At 48.4% G+C, this 22,028-nt stretch overlaps 1 protein-coding gene across 2 annotated transcripts; it reads right to left on the bottom strand.

Annotated features, from left to right (window-relative positions):
• Positions 1–137: 137 nt before the first annotated feature.
• Positions 138–21,708, bottom strand: SUMF2 (sulfatase modifying factor 2). 2 transcript variants are annotated; one of them, XM_039460477.2, is made up of 9 exons: positions 21,573–21,708; positions 18,872–19,028; positions 5,903–6,017; positions 4,855–4,899; positions 4,342–4,492; positions 3,407–3,462; positions 1,983–2,067; positions 1,685–1,829; positions 138–651 (listed from the first exon to the last, which is right to left on the bottom strand). In XM_039460477.2, exons 1-9 carry the CDS (start codon positions 21,694–21,696, stop codon positions 567–569), a joined length of 963 nt encoding a protein of 320 aa, XP_039316411.1. In that variant the 5' UTR covers positions 21,697–21,708; the 3' UTR covers positions 138–566. The 2 variants fall into 2 exon arrangements, with proteins under 2 accessions (XP_039316411.1, XP_074246670.1); XM_074390569.1 differs by having other exon boundaries at positions 564–651; positions 1,685–1,776.
• Positions 21,709–22,028: the final 320 nt, after the last annotated feature.

Below are 22,028 nucleotides of genomic sequence, written 5' to 3'. Positions count from 1 at the left end.
ATGCACCGACTCACCTGGCACATCATCTAGTTCTCCCAGGCCCTTTTAGGACTGAACTGTGCTTTAAATAGCCACATGCCTGCCTGTTACACACTGGAAACTAGTTTCCTTCAGACGGACACAAAACAACAAATGAGGCCATGAAAAAAGCATTCTCCTTCCACAGCAATTGGCCAGGAAAACAAACAGAACCACGGAAATCTGCCTTAAGGAAACATCTAGGGAGAAAGTGGGAGAGAACGCATTCTAAAACGTTTAACAAACGGCCCTCAGAGCCTCCTGTTAAGTTGTTTGCGTGCTCGCCCCTGTGTCGATAATACTTGGCTTCAAAGACAAACACCGAGCTCCCAGCCACCACCGACACATGAGGCCCCTCCTCCAAGACACAGCAGGCTGAGTCCTCTCCTGCCCTGCTGAGATGCCTGCCACAGAGGGATGGCAGACAGGAGAGGGGCAGTTTCTTCCTGAGGCTGACGCTCCTGAGCTTGGACCTGGGCTGTGTTTGCAACATGGCCAGGAATGACAGTGACCCTGAAGGGCTTTTCTCCCTGTCGCCGCCCGGCTGCTCACAGCTCCCCCCGCGGCCGGCCTGTGTCTGCTGCACAGCGGAAGCCCAGGTTGTCTGAGGCTGAATCTGGAGTATTGCCCATCCTGCCAGCAGAGAAGGAGAGAGAGGAGGGACATGTTCTGAGAAAGCGGCCTGGGGGCTTACCCATCTTCCCTGCCTCACCCACAGGGCGGGCTGTGGTCGGGGGGCCTGAGGGCTGGGGAGGGCATAGTCTGGAAAGAAGCCTATTTTGAGGGCAGGTCCTGAGCCCGGACCAGTCCTGGGAGAAAGGCGACAAGCGGGGGCTTTGCGACAAAAGAAGGGGCCTTGCAGGAGTGAGGGAAGGGACAGTGGCCCAGAGAGACAGCACTGGGGGGCAGAAAAGACAGTGACTAACTTCTACTGTTAGCAGCTGAGAACAATTCGGTAGAGAAAACCTGTCCTCAAGCAATGAGAATATCGTGGCCGGGCGCAGTGGCTCATGCCTGCAATCCCAGCACTCTGGGAGGCCAAGGCGGGCTGACTGCTTGAGTCCAGGAGTTACAGACCAACCCAGGCAACATGGCAACACCTATCTCTACAGAAAAAGCCCATCTCTACAAAAGTTAGCTGCGCATAGCGGTGCTGCCTGTAATCCCAGATACTTGAGGACCTGAGGTGGGAGGAACGCCAGAGCCTGGCAGTTTGAGGCTGCAGTGAGCCCAGACTGACCACCGCACTCCAGCATGGACAACGGAGCGAGACTTCGTCTCAAAAACAAAAAATGACTTTTTGTGCCCACCAGTCTGAAGAGCCAGTAACTCCAGGACCACCAGCAAGGACACTGACGTGGTCACTCCCCTCCCCTCCCTTTGCTCACCTAGCTGTGAGGACAGGAGGAGAAACCCCATAATTCAGATGCCACACACAGTCTCCCTGGGTACTGAGAGCTGGCAGAAAAGTCGCAAGGTGTCCCGGGCCCCTTTGCTTTTCATGGCAAGTGCTGCTGGCTTTCTTTTCTGTACCCACAACAGGGCATGGGCTCAGGGAGGTGCTGGGACCGGCTCGTTACACACAGCCGGTCATGGTGTGAAGGTGGGGGCATTCCAGACCGGGATCCAGACTAAGCCGAGCGTTCCCTGGGACCAAGCCCCTTACCTGGTGGTGACCCGGGCCCGGTGATTGGCAGAGCCATCAGCTGTGTCGATCCAGGATGCCCCCCGAAGGACGCGCATGTCCTGCTCGGCGGCCTGGTATGGAGACGCCGTCCACTCCCACACATTGCCCAGGAGGTCGTACAGCCCTGCAGCCCCACCAGTGGGTCAGGCCAGGCTGGGACCGAGGACCTGGGGGCCAACTGCGGGCAGGGAGGTGCTTCCCTCTGCCCCCCCTCTCAGACACGACGGTCTCGGCAGCCAGTCTGAGAGCACGGCCGCGAGCCCAGGAGAGCTCTTACCGTAGTTGTTCTGGGCAGGGAAAGCATTCACGGGGGAGACTCCATGGAAGCCGTCCTCAGCTCTGTCCCCTTTGGGGAATTTTCCCTGAAGGGAGAAAGGAAGGCAAAGGATTTACCTCCTGCCTATCTAGAGGAAAACGATTCGAGGGGAAGGGCAAAGGGCGGTGACCTAAGGTTTCCATACGGAGCCCCCAGTCCCGTCACCTCACACCTCCACGGCAAGCTCCCCGCTGGATTCGGAAGTGTTTACGCTGCGCCCACAGGACTCCAGGTCAAGCTCAGTCCACACCTGTCCTCTCCACTCTCAGCAACTTCCTGCCCTCTGCCTAGAACCCCACGTGCCACGGAGCCTCCTCCGCCCCCGCCCCCCGCCCCTGCCTGAGCACTGCAGCCTACTCCTGCCAGCCTTCCCAAGACAGTGCTTTTTCACTTGCTTATTTTATTTGTACTTATTTATTTGTTTATTTATTGAGGTAAGGTCTCACTCTGTCACTCAGGCTGCAGTGCAGTGGAAGTGTGATCGTAGCTCACTGCAACCTCTGCCTCCTGGGTTCAAGTGATTCTCCTGCCCAAGTCCCAAGCGGCTGGGATTACAGGTGCATGTTACCAAGCCCAACTAATTTTTTATTATTTATTTATTTGCTTACTTTTTTTTTTGAGATAGAGTTTTGCTCTTGTTGCACAGACTGGAGTGCAGTGGAGTGATCTCGGCTCACCGCAACCTCTGTCTCCCGGGTTCAAATGATTCTCCTGCCTCCGCCTCCCGAGTAGCTGGGATTGCAGGCCTGTACCACCATGCCCAGCTGATTTTCTATTTTCAGTAGAGATGGGGTTTCTCCATGTTGGTCAGGCTGGTCTTAAACTTCTGACCACAGGTGATCCACCTGCCTCAGCCTTCTAAAGTGCTGGGATTACAGGTGTGAGCCACCACGCCTGGCCACCATAAGTACTTTATATTAAAGATTTGTAGGGCCGTGTACGGTGGCTCATGCCCGTAATCCCAGCAGTTTGGGGGGCTGAGGCAGGCGGATCACCTCAGGAGTTTAAGACCAGCCTGGTCAACATGGCGAACCCCCACCTCTACTAAAAAGAGAAAAAAATAGCTGGCTGTGGTGGGAGGCACCTGTAATCCCAACTACTCAGGAAACTGAGGCAGGAGAATTGCTTAAACCACGGAGGTGGAGGTTGCAGTGAGCCGAGATCACACCACTGCACTCCAGCCTGGCTGACAGAGAGACTCTGTCTCAAAAAAAGAAAGAAAGAAAAAGAAATTAAGTACTTATGCCCCGTTGCCTTTTGCTTTGCCAGCTGAGTCATGAGCTCCATCGGAACCCAGGCCCTCCAGATGCCGCGGCCTAACGACGCAGCGCCTGGCCTGCCGCAGTCTCAGTGGTGCTTGGTGAAAGCAGGAACCCAGGTCTTACCTGCCACAGGTTGGTGCGGTTTGGCTGGAACCGGTTCCCCCATGGGTAAACCTGACCTGCCAGGACAGCGAGGAGGCGAAGTGAATAATTAGGGAAGAAAAAAAAACAGTGAGACAACCAAAAGGAAGTTAGAAGGTTCTGAGAAAAAAGAGTGAAATGACGTGCTTTTAAGTCCGCACGCCCGTCCTCTCCGCTCACTGCACTGCACTGGGGGCCCTGCCCTCCTCCTGGGCGCCACGGCTATGCAGTCCTAAGCGCGGTTCTGGGACCTGAGCAGGTCTACAAGTGTGAGCCACAGCACCTGGCCCAGTTACTAATTTTTTTTTTGAGGTGGAGTCTTGCTCTGCCGCCCAGGCTGGAGTGCACTGGCACAATCTCGGCTCATGGCGAGTACCACCATGCCCAGCTAATTTTTGTATTTTTAGTAGAGACGGGGTTTCACCATGTTGGCCAGGATGGTCTCAATCTCTTTTTTTTTTTTTTTTTTTTGAGACGGAGTTTCGCTCTTGTTGCCCAGGCTGGAGTGCAATGGCGCATTCTTGGCTCACCGCAACCTCCGCCTCCTGGGTTCAACCAATTCTCCTGTCTCAGCCTCTCAAGTAGCTGGGATTACAGGCATGTGCCACCACGTCTGGCTAATTTTTTGCATTTTTAGTAGAGACGGGGTTTCACCATGTTGGCCAAGATGGTCTCGATCTCTTGACCTCGTGATCCACCCGCCTCGGCCTCCCAAAGTGCTGGGATTACAGGCGTGAGCCACCGCGCCCGGCCCGGTCTCAATTTCTTGACCTCATGATCCGCCCACCTCGGCCTCCTGAAGTGCTGGGATTACAGGCATGAGCCACCTCACCCAGCCCCTTCCCACCCTTTAGAGCCCCCCATACAAGGCGGGACAGGGAGAAGAACAAAGAAAAATCGCCTCATCATCTGGATACCCTTCAAGCCCCCTCGGGCAGCAAACTCCCACTCTTCCTCGGTGGGCAGCCGTTTTCCCCGCCAAGCACAGTAGGCACGGGCATCATTCCAGCTCACGTGTAACACTGGGTGCTCCAGTCTCTCTCGGATGCCAGAGCCAGGACCTGCAGGCTGACAGCCAGGATGAAGTGAGACAGGCTTCCGGGAGTGCAATAAGTACCAGGCAGGCTAGGTTTAGGGTGCTTGCTTTCAGCTTTTACCAGTAGATGGAGCAGGGGAGCTGGAAGAGAGCCGGGCGAGTGAGGAGCATCCGGAGCCAGGAAAGAGAGACTACAGGAGACGGAAGGGGGAAATGGATGGGTAACAGGAAAGAGAATTCTGCAGAGGAAGCAAGACTGTGAGCGATTTCCTGATATTCCCGTCATCCTCTGAAACTCAGTGTTCCTAGATGTACAAGAGGTATGGGAAGCTGGGCCCGGAGAGTAAAAGAGTTAAGCAGGGATAGGAAATAAGGTAGTGGAATCTGCCCTTACCTGTCTCCAAAATGCCTTTTCCACTGGAAGCCACCAGAGCACAGGCTGCAAAAAAAGAGACCAGTTGCAAGATGCCTCGCCCAGCAAGGGCACCTTCCCACCAGAAGAGATGTCAGGCTGAGACTCAGGTGCTCTGTCAGGTTGTGGCTGGAATTTTTTTTTTTTTTTTTGAGACAATGTCTTGCCATGTCACTCAAGCTACAGTGCAGTGGCACCATCACAGCTCACTGCAGTCTCAACCTCCTGAGGAGCTGGGACTACAGGTGTGCAAGACCACGCCCAGCTAATTGTCTTATTTTTTTTGTAGATATGGGGTCTCACTATGTTGCCCAAGCTGGCCTTGAATTCCTGGGCTTAAGTGATTGTCCCACCTCAGCCTCCCAAAGTGCTGAGGTGATAGGCGTGAGCCGCCATGTCCAGCTGAGACTGGAATCTTAACAGAGTCCCATCTTACCAACCACCCTTATTGAAGGTTGGCTTGCCAAGGTGACTTCTTTTTTATTTTTTGAGACAGATCTCTTTTCTCGTCATTGCCCAGGCTGGAGTGCAGCCGTGCGATCTCCACTCACTGCAACCTCAGCTTCCCAGGTTCAAGCAACTCTCTTGCCTTAGCCTCCCGAGTAGCTGGGATTACAGATGTGCAACACCACACCTGGCTAATTTTTTTATTTTTATTAGAGACGGCATTTTGTCATCTTGCCCAGGCTAGTCTCGAACTCCTGACCTCAGGTGATGCACCCACCTCAGCCTCCCAAAGTGCTGGGTTTATGGGCATGAGCCACCGCGCCTGGCCTCTCAATGTGATCTCTTGATTCAGGAAGTATCTTGAACCCTATCCTGACTTGGACCTTTAGGCAAGAGCTAACTTGGGTTCAGGGTTAACTTCCTGGGAGTGTGTACTGATCTGACGCTCCAGGGTGGGTTTCTCCTGCTTCCCCTCTGCCTCCAGGTCTCAGGTCCGACTCTCCACTGTGTCCTAGGTGACCCATGTCCACAGGTGCTCTAGGTCCCACTCGTAGACTTCAGCTTGAAGTCCAGGTTTTCTCACCTTCATCGGCTGGGTTGCTTTGTTTCTCAGCTCATCAGAGACAAAGTCCTCAAAGACAAAGCTCCATCCAAACATCTCAGCCTCCGTCCGATACTTTTTCTCCCTGATAAAATCCCTGCAAAGACACAGTTCAGCTGGTTCAGCTCGTGAGGTTCTGCGCCTGCCCTACCCTCTCCTGCTCCAGAAAACCTCAGACAACCCTGTCCTATAGGTTACACACCACAGTGTTCATGATCGTCAAGGAATTAACCTGAAGACTGAGCAATTCTCTTTTAAATTAGGATGCAACAAATTCACATACAGTAAAATTCACTCTCTTCAGTGTTTAGTTCTGTGAGGTTTATTTATTGTTTTTTACTTTATTTATTTATTTATTTATTTTTTTTGAGACGGAGTTTCGCTCTTGTTACCCAGGCTGGAGTGCAATGGCGCGTTCTCGGCTCACTGCAACCTCCGCCTCCTGGGCTCAGGCAATTCTCCTGCCTCAGCCTCCTAAGTAGCTGGGATTACAGGCACGCACCACCAAGCCCAGCTAGTTTTTTGTATTTTTAGTAGAGACGGGGTTTCACCATGTTGACCAGGATGGTCTCGATCTTTCGACCTCGTGATCCACCCGCCTCGGCCTCCCAAAGTGCTGGGATTACAGGCTTGAGCCACCGCGCCCGGCCAACTTTATTTATTTTTTGATACCGAGTCTTGCTCTGTTGCCCAGGCTGGAGTGCCTGTGGAGCAATCTCGGCTCACTGCAATCTCTACATCCTAGGTTCAAGCGATTCTCCTGCCTCCGCCTCTCGAGTAGCTGGGATTTCAGGCACATGCCACCACATCCAGCTAATTTTTCTATTTTTTGTAGAGACAGGGTTTCACAATATTGGCCAGGCTGGTTTCGAACTCCTAAACTCAGGTAATTCACCCACCTCGGCCTCCCAAAGTGTTGGGATTACAGGTGTGTGTGAGGCACAACGCCTGGCCAAATTTTTTTTTTAGACAAGAGTTTTACTCTGTTGCTCAGGTTGGAGTGCAGTGATGCGATCTCAGCTCACTGCAACCTCCACCTCCTGGGTTCAAGGGATTCTCCTGTCTCAGATTCCCCAGCAGCTGGGATTACAGGCGCACTACCACGCCCAGCTAATTTTTGTATTTTTAGTAGAGCTGGGGTTGCACCATGGTGGTCAGGCTGGTCTTGAACTCCTGACCTCATAATCTGCCCTCCTCGACTTCCCAAAGTGCTGGGATTATAGGCATGAGCCACTGTGCCTGGCCCCAAATAACTTTTTACTTATTTTAGTTATTTATTTTTTTAAGACCAGGTCTCGCCGGGCGCGGTGGCTCAAGCCTGTAATCCTAGCACTTTGGGAGGCCGAGGCAGGTGGATCACAAGGTCGAGAGATCGAGACCAACCTGGTGAACATGGTGAAACCCCGTCTCTACTAAAAATACAAAAAAATTAGCTGGGCATGGTGGTGCGTGCCTGTAATCCCAGCTACTCAGGAGGTTGAGGCAGGAGAATTGCCTGAACCCAGGAGGCGGAGGTTGCGGTGAGCCGAGATCGCGCCATTGCACTCCAGCCTGGGTAACAAGAGCGAAACTCCTCTCAAAAAAAAAAAAAAAAAAAAAAAAAAAAAAAAAGAGATCGAGACCATCCTGATCAACATGGTGAAACCCTGTCTCTACTAAAAATACAAAAAAAAATTATCTTGGCATGGTGGCACGTGCCTGTAATCCCAGCTACTCAGGAGGCTGAGGCAGAAGAATTGCCTGAACCCAGGAGGCGGAGGTTGCGGTGAGCCAAGATCCCTCCATTGCATTCCAGCCTGGGTAACAAGAGCGAAACTCCGTCTCAAAAAAAAAAAAGACCAGGTCTCACTCTGTCACTCAGGCTGGAATGCAGCAGCTCAATCATGGCTCACTGTAGCCTCAACCTCCTGGGTTCAAGCAATTTTCATACCTCAGCCTCCTGATTTATTTTAATTATTTGTATTTTGAGCCTGGGTCTCACTCTTTCACCCAGGCTGGAGTGAAGTGGTGCAATCACAGCGCACTGCAGCCTTGACTTCCTGGGCTCAAGCGATCTTCCCTCCTCAGCCTCCCAAGCAGCTGTGAGTACAGGTGCATGCCACCATGCCCAGCTAATTTTGTAGAGACGGGGGTTCATTATGTTGACCAGGCTGGTCTAAAAATCCTGAGCTCAAGTCATCTGCCTACTTTGGGCTCCCAAAGTGTTGGGATTACAGGTGTGAGCCACTGCACCCGGCAGCTCTGTGAGTTTGACAAAGGATATGGTCACTATCATAAAATTAAGATACAGAGATGGAGGAATCCAAGATGGCCCACAGACCAGGAGATTCCGGGGTGGAGGAGCGCCACAGGTCACCAGTGTGGCTGTTTTGGCTGGTGCGGCGGGTCTCCACACAAAAAACTCACACGTGCCGTTTCAGCTGGTGACTGGAGTGCCTGGGAGACAGAGGTGCCCATTCAACTGATAGAAAGGAGACTGAGGCTGGTCCGAAGGTAGTGAGCCATCTCAGTTGATGGTTCACAGTCAGTTACAGATCGAACTCCTTGTTCTACTCTTTCCCCCCTTCTCATTACTTCACTTGACTAGTCTTAAAAAAAACAGGGACTGAAACAGGGAGCCAGGCCAGGAGATTCCCAGGCGAAAAAGCACCACAAATCTCCACCGTGGCTGTTTCAGCCAGTGCAGTGGGTCTCCGCACGGGAAATCACACAGATCCGGGCCCCTTTTCAATAGGCAGCTGGAATGCCTGGGAGACAGAGTTGCCTGTTCAACTGACAAAAAGGGCACAGAAACAGGGAGCCAGGCCAGGAGATTCCCAGGCGGAAAAGCACCACAAGTCTCCAGCACAACCAGCGCAGCGGGTCTCCACACAAAATCTCACACAAACCCGGGAGCCTTTTCACCTGGGACTGGAACGCCTGGGAGACAGAGTCGCCCGTTCCACTGAAAAAACAGGGACTGAAACAGGAAGCCAGGCCAGGAGATTCTAAGGCGAAAAAGCCTCACGAGTCTCCAACAGCTGTTTCAGCTGGCGCAGCGGGTCTCTGTACAAGAAATCACACAAATCTGGGTGCCATTTCAACTGGTGACTGGAACACAAATGCCTGGGAGACACACTTGCCCATTCAACTAAAAAAAAAGGGGGGGTCTGAGGCAGGGAGCCAGGGGATCAGGCTTGGCCGGTCCCACCCCCACAAAAACCAGCAATCTGAAACACTGGATTGAGAGTTTCACAGCAAGCACGGCTGAACCCAGGACGGTCCAGCTCTGTGGGGGACGGGTGTCTGCCATTACTGAGGCAGTCCACCACTGCTGAGGAGGCCTGCCATTGCCGAGGCAGTTCCATCATTACAGAGGTGGGCCACCATTGCCGAGGCAGTTCCATCATTACAGAGGTGGGCCACCATTGCCGAGGCAGTTCTAACTATACCCCTATAAACAGGACTGCAGGGAAGTTCACACAGCAGCTGAGTGGAGCCCACAGCAGCTCAGCAAAGCCTCTGCAGGCAGACTGTAACTAGGCTGTCTCCTTGCTGGGCAGGGCAGCCCTGAAGAATGGCAGCAGCACGACAGAAACTTATAAATAAAGCCCTACCTTCCCGAGACAGAGCACCTGGGGGGAAAAGGCCTTTATGAGTTCTGCTGCAGCAGACTTACATGTACCTGCCCAGCAGCTCTAAATGAACAACGGAGCTCACAGTTCAGCTCCTGAGCTCCTATAAAAGACAGACTCTCCCTCAAGCAACTCCCTGACCCCCATATATCCAAAGACTCACCTTATAAAGGAGAACTCAGACTGACATCTGGAGGGTATCCTTCTGGGACAAAGATAGCAGCAGAAGAAACTGGCAGCAACCCTTACTGTTCTGCAGCTGCTGCAGGTGACCCCAGGCAAGCAGGGCCTGAAGTGGACCTCATCAGTCCTACAGCAGAGGGGCCTGACTGTTAGAAGAAAAACTAAGAAACAGAAGGAAATAACTTCATCATCAATAAACTGGACGTCCACTCAGAGACCCCATCTGAAAGTCAACTACAAAGACCACATGTAAATAAATTCACAAACATGGGAAGAAACCAGAGCAAAAAGGATGAAAACACCAAAAACCACAACGCCTCTCCTCCTCAAAGAGATCACAACTCCTCACCACCAAGGGATCAAGGCTGGATGGAGAATGAGTCTGATGAAGTGACAGAAACAGGCTTCAGAAGGTGGATAATAACACTTTTCTGAGCTAAAAGAATATGTTCTGACCCAATGCAAAGAAACTAAGAGCCTTGAAAAAAGGCTTGACGAAATGCTAATGAGAATAAACAGCCTAGAGAGGAACATAAATGAATTGATGAAGCTGAAAAACACAGCTTGAGAACATCACAAAGCATACACAAGTTTCAATAGTCGAACTGACCAAGTAGAAGAAAGGATGTCAGAGGTCAAACATCAACTCAATGAGATAAAACGAGAAGGCAAGACTAGAGAAAAAAGAGTAAAAAGAAACGAACAAAGCCTCCAAGAAATATGGGACTATGTGAAAACACCTCATCTACGTTTGACAGGTGTATCTGAATGTGATGGACAGAATGAAACTAGCAGGAAAACACTCTTCAGAATATTATCCAGGAAAACTTCCCCAGCTTAGCAAGGCTGGCCAATATACAAGTCCAGGAAATACAGAGAACACCACATAGATATTCCTCAAGAAGCGCAACCCCAAGGCACATAATCACCAGATTCACCAGGGTTAAAATGAAGGAGAAAATGCTAAGGACAGCCAGAGAGAAAGGTTGCATTACTCACAAAGGGAAGCCTATCAGACTCACAGCAGATCTCTAAGCAGGAACCCTACAAGCCGGAAAAGAGTGGGGACGAATATTCAACATCCTTAAAGAAAAGAACTTTCAGGCCGGGCGCGGTGGCTCAAGCCTGTAATCCCAGCACTTTGGGAGGCCGAGGCGGGTGGATCACGAGGTCGAGGTCAAGAGATCGAGACCATCCTGGTCAACATGGTGAAACCTCGTCTCTACTAAAAATACAAAAAAATTAGCTGGGCATGGCGGCGCGTGCCTGTAATCCCAGCTACTCAGGAGGCTGAGGCAGGAGAATTGCCTGAACCCAGGAGGCGGAGGTTGCGGTGAGCTGAGATCGCGCCATTGCACTCCAGCCTGGGTAACAAGAGCGAAACTCTGTCTCAAAAAAAAAAAAAAAGAAGAGAAAAGAACTTTCAACCTAGAATCTCCTATCCAGCCAAACTAAGCTTCGTAAGTGAAGGAGAAATAAAATCCTTTATGAACTGGCAATTACTCAGAGATTTCATCACCAACAGGCCTGCTTTACAAGAGCTCCTGCAAGAAGTACCTAAACATAGAAAGGAACAACCAGTACCAGCCACTCCAAAAACATATCAAATGGTAAAGAGCATCAACACAATGAAGAAACTGCATCAACTAATGGGCAAAACAGCCACCCAGCATCAAAATTGCAGGATCAAATTCACACATAACAATATTAACCCTAAATGGAAATGGGCTAAATGCCCCAATGAAAAGACACAGACTGGCAAATTGGATAAAAAGCCAAAATCCATCGGTGTGTGGTATCCAGGAAACCCATCTCACATACAAGGATATACACAGGCTCAAAATAAAGGGATCAAGGAAGACTTACCAAGCAAATGGAGAGCAAAAAAAAAGCAGGAATTGTGATCCTAGTGTCTGATAAAATGGACTTTAAACCAACAAAGATCAAAAGAGACAAAGAAGGACATTACATAATGGTAAAAGGATCAATGCAACAAGAAGAGCTAACGACCCTAAATATATACACACCCAATACAGGAGCACCCAGATACATAAAGCAAGTTCTCAATGACTTACAAAGAGACTTAGACTCCCACAAAATAACAGTGGGAGACGTTCACACTCCACTGTCAATATTAGATCAATGAGAAAGAAAATTAACAAGGATATCCAGGACTTGAACTCAGACCTGGACCAAGCAAACCTAATAGACATTTACAGAACTCTCCACCCCAAATCCAAAAATATACATTTTTCTCAGCACATCACACCTACTCTAAAAATGACCACATAATCACAAGTAAATCACTCCTCAGCAAATGCAAAAAAACAGAAATCATAACAAACAGTCTCTCAGACCACAGGGCAATCGAGTTAGAACTCAGAATTCAGAAACTAACTCAGAACTGCACAACATCATGGAAACTGAACAACTGGCTCTTGAATGTGGACTGGATAAACAATGAAATGAACGCAGAAATAAAGACGTTCTTCGAAACCCACGAGAACGAGCACACAACTTACCAGAATCTCTGGGACACATGTAAAGCAGTGTCTGGAGGAAAATATATACCAATAAATGCCCACAAGAGAAGTGAGGAAAGATCTAAAATCGACAGCGTATCATCAAAATTGAAAGAGTTAGAGGAGCAAGACCAAAAAAACTCAAAACCTAGCAGAAGACAAGAAATAACTAAGATCAGAGCAGAACTGAAGGAGACAGAGACACAAAAAAACCTTTCAAAAAAATCAGTAAATCCAGGAGCTGGTTTTTTGAAAAGATCAACAAAATAGACCACTAGCCAGATTAATAAAAAAGAAAAGAGAGAATAATCAAATAGATAGAATAAAAAACAATAAAGGGGATATCACCACAGATTCCACAGAAATTCAAACCACCATCAGAGATTACTACAAACAACTCTAAGCACATAAGCCAGTAAACCTGGAAGAAATGGATAAATTCCTGGACACTTGCATCCTCCCAACCCTAAACCAGGAAGAAGTCGAAACCCTGAATAGACCAATAACAAGGGCTGAAGTTGAGGCAGCAATTATTAGCCTACCAACCAAAAAAAGCCCAAGTCCAGATGGATTCACAACCGAATGCTACCAGACATACAAAGAGGAGCTGGTACCACTCCTTCTGAAACTATTCCAAACAATCCAAAAAGAAGGAATCCTTCCCAAATCATTTTATGAGACCAACATCATCCTGATACCAAAACCTGGAAGACACTCAGCAAGAAAAAAAAACTTCAGGCCAATATCCATGATGAACATAGATGCAAAAATCTTCAATAAAATACTGGCAAACTGATTGCAACAGCACATCAAAAAGCTTATCCACCATGATCAAGTAGGCTTCATCCCGGGGATGCAAGGCTGGTTCAACACACACAAGTCTATAAAAGTAATCCACCACATAAATAGAACTGAAGACAAAAACCACATTTCTATCTCAATAGATGCAGAGAAGGCTTTCGATAAAATTCAACAGCCCTTTATGCTAAAAACTCTCAATAAACTAGGTACTGACGGAATGTATCTCAAAATAATAAAAGTGATTTATGACAAACTCACAGCCAATATCATACTGAATGGGCAAAAACTGGAAGCATTCCCTTTGAAATCTGACTAAACAAGGATGCCCTCTCTCACCACTCCTATTCAATATAATATTGGAAGTTCTAGCCAGAGCAGTCAGGCAAGAAAAAGAAACAAAGGATATTCAATTAGGAAAGGAGGAAGTCAAACTGTCTCTATTTGCAGATGACATGATTGTGTATTTAGTTAAGGTTGATGACCATTGCGTGGGTTTATTAACAGTCTGGCAACTTTTCCATAGGGCTTTAATATAAAAAAAAAAAAAAAAAGAAAGAAAAGAAAAAAATTAAAAAAAAAAAAGATTGTATATTTAGAAGACCGCATCATCTCAGCCCAAAATCTCCTGAAACTGATAAGCAACTTCAGCAAAGTCTCAGGATACAAAATCAATGTGCAAAAATCACAAGCATTCCTATATACCAATAACAGACTTAAAGAGAGCCAGAGCAAGAACAAAGTGCCATTTACAATTGCTACAAAGAGAATAAAATACCTAGGAATACAACTAACAAGGAATGTAAAGGAGAACTACAAGCCACTGCTCAACGAAATAAGGGAGGACACAAACAGATGGAGAAACATTCCATGCTCATGGTTAGGGAGAATCAGTATTATGAAAATGGCCATACTGCCCAAAGTAATTTACAGATTCAACACTATCCCCATCAAGCTACCAATGACCTTCTTCACAGAATTGGAAAAAAGAACACTTTAAACTTCTTATGGAACCAAAAGAGAGCCTGTATAGCCAAGTCAATTCTAAGCAAAAAGAACAAAGCTGGAGGCATCACCCTACCTGCCTTCAAACCATACTATAAGGCTACAGTAATCAAAACGGCATGGTACTGGTACCAAAACAGACATATAGACCAATGGAACAGAACAGAGGCTTTGGATGCAATGCCACACATTATAACCATCTAATCTTTGACAAACCTGACAAAAACCAAGCAATGGGAAAGGATTCCCTGTTTAATAAAAGGTGTTGGGAAAACTGGCTAGCAGTGTGCAGAAAGCAGAAACGGGACCCTTTCCTGACACCTTATACTAAAATTGACTCCAGATGGATTAAAGACTTAAACATAAGACCTAACACCATAAAAACTCCAGAAGAAAATCTAGGGAAAACCATTCAGGACATAGGCATAGGCAAGGACTTCATGACTAAGACACCAAAAGCATTGGCAACAAAAGCCAAAATAGACAAATGGGACCTAATAAAACTCCACAGCTTCTGCACAGCAAAATAAACAGTCATTAGAGTGAATCAGCAACCAACAGAATGGAAAAAAAACTTTTGCAATCTATCCATCTGACAAAGGGCAAATATCCAGAGCAGGCGTCCCCAAACTACGGCCCACGGGCCGAATGCAGCCCCATGAGGCCATTTATCTGGCCCCCAGCCGCACTTCAGGAAGGGGTACCTCTTTCACTGGTGGTCAGTGAGAGGAGCAAAGTATGTGGGGGCCCTCCAACAGTCTGAGGGACAGTGAACTGGCCCCCTGTGTAAAAAGTTTGGGGATGCCTGATCCAGAGTCTACGAAGAACTAAAACAGATTTACAAGAAAAAAACAAGCCCATTCAAAAGTGGGCAAAGGATATGAACAGACACTTTACAAAGGAAGACATATGAGGCCAACAAACATATGAAAAAATGGCCAGGCGCAGTGGCTCACACCTGGAATCTCAGCACTATGAGAGGCCAAGGTGGGCGGATCACCTAAGGTCAGAAGTTCGAGACCAGCCTGGCCAACACAGTGAAACCCCATCTCTACTAAAAATACAGAAATTAGCTGGGCATTGTGTTGTGCGCCTGTAATCTCAGCTACTCAGGAGGCTGAAGCAGGAGAACTGCTGGAACCCAGGAGGCAGAGGTTACAGTGGGCCAAGTTTATGCCACTGCACTCCAGCCTTGGTGACAGAGCGAGACTCCAACACAAAAAACAAACATATGAAAAAATGCTCATCATCACTGATCATTAGAGAAATGCAAATCAAGACTACATCGAGGGCCGGGTGCGGTGGCTCAAGCCTGTAATCCCAGCACTTTGGGAGACCGAGGCAGGTGGATCACGAGGTCAAGAGATCGAGACCATCCTGGTCAACATGGTGAAACCCCGTCTCTACTAAAAATACAAAAAAATTATCTGGGCATGGCGGCGCGTGCCTGTAATCCCAGCTACTCAGGAGGCTGAGGCAGGAGAATTGCCTGAACCCAGGAGGCGGAGGTTGCAGTGAGCCGAGATCGCGCCATTGCACTCCAGCCTGGGTAACAAGAGCGAAACTCCGTCTCAAAAAAAAAAAAAAAAAAAAAAAAAAAGACTACATCGAGATATCATCTCACGCCAGTTAGAATGGCTATCATTAAAAAATCTGGAGACAACAGATGCTGGAGAGGATGTGGAGAAACAGGAACACTCTTACACTGTTGGTGGTAGTGTAAATTAGTTCAACCATTGTGGAAGACAGTGTGGCGATTCCTCAAGGACCTAGAAATAGAAATTCCATTTGACCCAGCAATCCCACTACTGGGTATATCCAGAGGACTATAAATCGTTCTATTATAAAGACACATGCAAACGAATGTTTACTGCAGCACTGTTTACAACAGCAAAGACCTGGAACCAACCCAAATGCCCATTGATGACAGACTGGACAGGGAAAATGCGGCACACATACACCATAGAATACTATGCAGCCATAAAAAATGACAAGTTCGTGTCCTTTGTAGGGACATGGATGAATCTGGAAACCATCATTCTCAGCAAACTGCCGTAAGAACGGAAACTCTAACACCGCATGCTCTCACTCAGAGGAGGGTGATGAACAATGGGAACACATGGACACAGGGAGGGGAGCACTACACACTGGGGCCTGTTGGGGGGAAATGGAGGAGGGACAGCGGGGGGTGGAGAGTTGGGGAGGGATAACATGAGGAGAAATGCCAGATATAGGTGATGGGGAGGAAGGCAGCAAACCACACTGCCGTGTGTGTACCTATGCAACAGTCTTGCATGTTCTTCACGTGTACCCCCAAACCGAAAATGCAATAAAATACGTATTTTTACAAAATAATAATTTTTAAAAAATTTAAAAAAGATACAGAACAGTTCCATCAGTCACCTCTAAAAAAATGTCCCTGCAACTCAGCAACCATTGGCCAGGTTTTCTTGTCCTTACAGTTTTGCCTTTCCCAGAACACCCTATAACTTGAATCACAGAGTATGGAGCCTCCAGGTCGGGGCTGGGGCTTCCTTCACTTAGCAAAATGCTTCTGAGATCCATCCATGTTGTTGCCATTAGTAGTTTGTCCCTTTTCATTGATAAGTAGTATGTTATTGTATGGGCATGCCATATTTTCTTTATACACTTAGCAGCTGAAGGTGATGTGAGTTATTTCCTGTTTTTGGAGATCATGAATAAAGCTACTGAGCAGGAGATTTAAGGGTAGGGAATGGGTCTCTTTTCTGAAGGTCTCTAGCACATATCTTTTTTTCTCCTTTTTTCGAAAAAGGATGTCTCTCTGTTGCCCAGGCTGGAGTGCGGTGGTGTAGGTGAGGCTCACTAAGGCCTCAACCTTTCACACTACAGGCTCTGCCTCTCTACTAGCTGGAACTACAAGTGCGTGCATTTTTAGCAGAGATGGGATTTGTGTTGCCCAGGATAGTCTCGAACTCCTGGGCTCAAGCAATCCTCCACTAAGCCTCCCAAATTGTTGGGATTACAGGCATGAGTCACTGCACTCAGCCCTTCATCACATATCTAAACTCACAACAATCATCAGAGGTAGGTGTAACAGGTGTTACTGTTATGACCTCCATTTAACAGATGAAAAACACTGAACCAAATACAAGTGAAAAATTGGGCTTTTAAAATGGATTTTCAAGGCCAGGCGTGGTGGCTCACACCAATAATCCCAACACTTTGGGAGGCCAAGGCAGAAGGATCACTTGAGTCCAGGAGTTCAAGACCAGCCTGGGCAACAGGGCAAAACCGTCTCTACCAAAAATACAAAACAAAATAAGATGAGCGTGTAGTCCCAGCTACTCAGAAGACTGAGATGGGAAGATGATTTGAGCCCAGGAGGCAGAGGCTGCAGTGAGCTGAGATTGTACCACTGAACTTCAGCCTTGGTGACGCAGTGAGAACCTGTCTCAAAAATAGTAATAGCAATAATAAAATGAGGCTGGGTGCAGTGGCTCATGCCTGTAATCCCAGCACTTCAGGAGGCTGAAGCAGGCAGATCACCTCAAGTCAGGAGTTCAAGACCAGCCTCACCAACAACAGGGAGAAACCCTGTCTCTACCAAAAATACAAAATTAGCCAGGCGTGGTGGCACATGACTGTAATCCTAGCTACACGGGAGGCTGAGGCAGGAGAATCACTTGAATCCAGGAGGTGGAGGTTGCAGTGAGCAGAGATCATGCCATTGCACTCCAGCCTGGGTGACACAGTGAGACTCCATCTCAGAATAAATAAAGAAATTAGTAATAAAATGAATTTTCATATAGTTTGGTATGGTTAGTAAGTTTCAGCAGGCAGATTGTTAGGGTAAGATGGATTGTTATGTATATATTTATACATATATAAAAATATGTATATTTAAGCCAGGTACAGTGGCTCATGCCTGTAATCCCAGCACTTTGGGAGGCTGAGGTGGGTGGATCACCTGCGGTCAGAAGTTTGAGACCAGCCTGGCAAACATGGCGAAACTCCATCTCTATTAAAATAAAATGTGTATTTATATACTTTATTTATATATTTATTTATTTTAGCAGAGACAGGGTCTCCCTATGTTGGCAGGCTGGTCTCAGACTCCTGAGCTCAAGCAATCCTCCCACCTCAGCCTCCCAAAGTGCTCACATTGCAGGTGTGAGCCACCACGCCTGGTCTCATAAGGGGAATTAAAGGAACTCTCTACTATGATGTCCCTTCTCCTAATCCCTTTCCCCATGTAGAAGAGGGTTCTGTTGACTGGCATTCGCTTACATTTCTCAGTGCTATGCCCAGTGTAATGGAAATGCACTAGCTCAAGAGCCCAGGGATTTCAGTTCCAGGCCAAGCTCATCCACTAACTGAGAGTCAGTCAAACCTCTCTGGATTTCAGATTCTTCATCTGAATAATGTAGATAACACTTATCCCATAGTACACGGTAAAGATGATTCATGACAGTGAACAAGTTAGTTTCCCTTCAGATATTAAGAATGAGGGCCAGGCACACTGGCTCATGCCTGTAATCCCAGCACTTTGAGAGGCCAAGGAGTGCGGATCACAAGGTCAGGACCAGCCTGGCCAATATGGTGAAACCCCATCTCTACTAAAAATACAAAAATTAGCCGGGCGTAGTGGCAGGCGCCTGTAATCCCAGCTACTCAGGAGGCTGAGGCAGAATAATTGCTTAAACCTAGGAGGCAGAGGTTGCAGTGAGCCAAGATTTCGCCACTGCACTCTAGCCTAGGGGACAGAGCAAGACTTCAACTCAAAAAAAAAAAAAAAACAATGGGATTAGAGAAGCCCTTTGTTCCTCCTTGAAGAACACCTGATGTACCTGAACTCTTTGTTGGTGACAGGAAATATGTCAATGGCAAAGGGTTTCACTGTCACTTCCCGCACAGGCCCTTCACCATCTCTGCTGTCTGGAGAATTTGTTCCCATCAGGAATCTCCCACCTGGCAGCTGGACCATGCTAGTAGCCTGTCCATTTCCTGCAGACAAAAAAGAGAGCTATTAGTAATACATGCACACATACAAAACAAGTGGTAGTATTTGGATCATATGCAACACTCATGACAGTGTAACAAAACAAACAAAAAACATGGAGGCCTAAAAATCTGGCTTTAAATTCCTTTTGTGTTTTGTTTGTTTGGCTTCACATTCTTGTCTGCCACTTAATTTGCTGGGAAACCTTAGGCAAATTACTTAATTTGAGATTCAATTTTTCTTTTTTTTTTTTTTGGTGACAGGATCTTGCTCTGTCACCCAGGCTGGAGTTCACTGGTGCAATCTTGGCTCACTGCAACCTCTGGCCCCGTGGGCCGAAGCAATCCTCACACCTCAGCCTTCCGAGTAGCTGGGACCACAAGTGTACACCACCATGCCTGGCTAATTTTTGTACTTTTTGTAGAGATGGGGTTTTGCTATGTTGCCCAGGCCGGTCTCAAACTCCTGAGCTCATGTGATCCTTCCACCTCAGCCTCCCAAAGTGCTGAAATTACAGGTGTGAGCCACCACACCCAGCTGAGATTCAATTTCAGCTGAAAAATGGGGATATCTATGAATGGCTGACTTCTTAATAAAAGAAAAAAAAAGGTATGCAAAATGGGGACAATATCTCACTATCTCTTAGGTAGTAGCTCTATCAATTAAAATAACACGGAACCAGGTGCAGTGGCTCAGAGACAGGGTACAGAGGCTGAGACAGGAAGACTGCTTGAGCCCAGGAGTTCCCGGTTGCAGTAAGCTATGATTGTGTCACTGCACTCCAGCCTGGGTGACAGAGCAAGACCCTGCCTCAAAAAATAAAAAATATTGGGAGGTCAGTGTGGGCGGATCACAGGGTCAAGAGATAAAAACTATCCTAGCTAACACGGTGAAACCCTGTCTCTACTAAAAATACAAAAAATTACCCAGCCGTGGTGGCACCCACCTGTAGTCACAGCTACTTGGGGGGCTGAGGCATGAGGCAAAAGAATCGCTTGAACCTGGGAGGCAGAGGTGGCAGTAAGCTGAGATTGCGCCACTGCACTCCACCCTGGGCAACGAAGTGAGACTCCGTCTCAGAAAAAAAATTTTTTAAATTAAAAGATAAAAATAAAATAGCATAGGTGAAATGTTGAGCACATGGCAGATTTTCACTCACTTACCTCTTTCTTCCTCTACACACGCCCTTGCCCCAGCTAGGCGAATTTAGACACTCTACCCTAAAATACATCTAGCACTTTCTACCCATCCTTCTGCTCATGCTGTTTCTCTGCCTCTTCCTCTCCACGTACTGAACTCTTACCAGTTCTCAGTGACTCTCACCATTACATGCTCCAGAAAGGAAACATATAATACATATATTTTTGCCAGTGTATCTCTGGCCCCTCTAATCTTTGGCTCTCTTACTTTGACACACACTGATTTAACCATTTTCAGTTTCTTCAACAAATATTTCGCAAAGGGGAAAAAAGGAGCATCCGGGCGTGGTGGCTCACGCCTGTAATCCCAACACTTGAGGAAGCTGAGGCAGGAGACTGCTTGAGGCTGCAGTGAGCTAAGATGGCACCACTGCAGTGCAGCCTGGGCAACAGGGCAAGACCTCGTCCCCCGCCCCACCAAAAATAAATAAATAAATAAATAAATAAAAGGAGTAAGCAGGGAAATCTCAGATTGAATCAGAATTAAGAAACAACATACGGCCGGGCGCGGTGGCTCACGCCTATAATCCCAGCACTTTGGGAGGCCGAGGCGGGTGGATCACGAGGTCAAGAGATCGAGACCATCCTGGTCAACATGGTGAAACCCCGTCTCTACTAAAAATACAAAAAAATTAGCTGGCCATGGTGGCGCGTGCCTGTAATCCCAGCTACTCAGGAGGCTGAGGCAGGAGAATTGCCTGAACCCAGGAGGCGGAGGTTGCGGTGAGCCGAGATCGCGCCATTGCACTCCAGCCCGGGTAACAAGAGCGAAACTCCGTCTCAAAAAAAAAAAAAAAAAAAAAATACAATCGCAATGTATGAGCTTTATTTTGACCGTAATTTAGCCAGCAAACGTTAAAAGCCGTTTATGAGATCATAGATGAATTTGAACAGACTGGATACATCATTAGGGAGCACTGTCAAATTTTTAGGTGAGAAGAGGTAATAACATTTTCGTGACTTATTTTGAGTATTCGAGCTGAATGTTCAGAATAAAATGGGATAACGTCTGGACCCACTTCCAAAGGGCTCCAAGAGAAGGGCGAGTTCGATTCCGCAGGAGCAGGACTGGCCACAAACTGGCAGCTATCTAAGCTGGCCGACGAGGACGCGGGGCGGGGCCGTCCCTCACTAATGTCTCCTTTTTCCCTTTTCTAGGTCGAAAGGTCTCAGGGCAAGACGTCTGAAAGCACAAGCGGCGCGGCACCGGGCGCACCCGGAGCGACCTGCCCAGCCAGCCGCGGCAGGCGCATCTCCGAAGCGAGCAGGGCGGCCTCGGGCTCTCTCCTTCAGGGCGCAGCGCCCCTTCCCCTTCCCAGCGACCCCGGTACGGGCGGACGGCTCACTGACCTAGCCTGAGCAACGCGCTAACCAGGAGCAACAGCAGGAACAGCACCTGCGTCCAACCACCCATGCCGGCATCAGGACTGGCGCGGTGCCGTACGCCGCGCGCACCCACGGCCCCGCTGCGCATGCGCCCGGAGTAGTCGCCCCGTAAGTACGCATGCACGCACCGCGTCGGTCACCGCCCCCTACGCACGCACGCACCGCGTCGGTCACCGCCCCTTACGCACGCACGCAACGCGTCGGTCACCGCCCCCTACGCACGCACGCACCGCGTCGGTCACCGCCCCTTACGCACGCACGCACCGCGTCGGTCACCGCCCCCTACGCACGCACGCATCGCGTCGGTCACCGCCCCCTACGCACGCACGCATCGCGTCGGTCGCCGCCCCCTACGCACGCACGCACCGCGTCGGTCACCGTCCCCTACGCACGCATGCGCGCAGCTCCAGCGCCCGCCCA

The sequence above is a fragment of the Saimiri boliviensis genome, chromosome 20, assembly GCF_048565385.1.
Source record: "Saimiri boliviensis isolate mSaiBol1 chromosome 20, mSaiBol1.pri, whole genome shotgun sequence".
In the NCBI taxonomy this organism is placed as follows: Eukaryota; Metazoa; Chordata; class Mammalia; order Primates; family Cebidae; genus Saimiri; species Saimiri boliviensis.
This window is presented reverse-complemented; position numbering and strand designations above follow the sequence as displayed.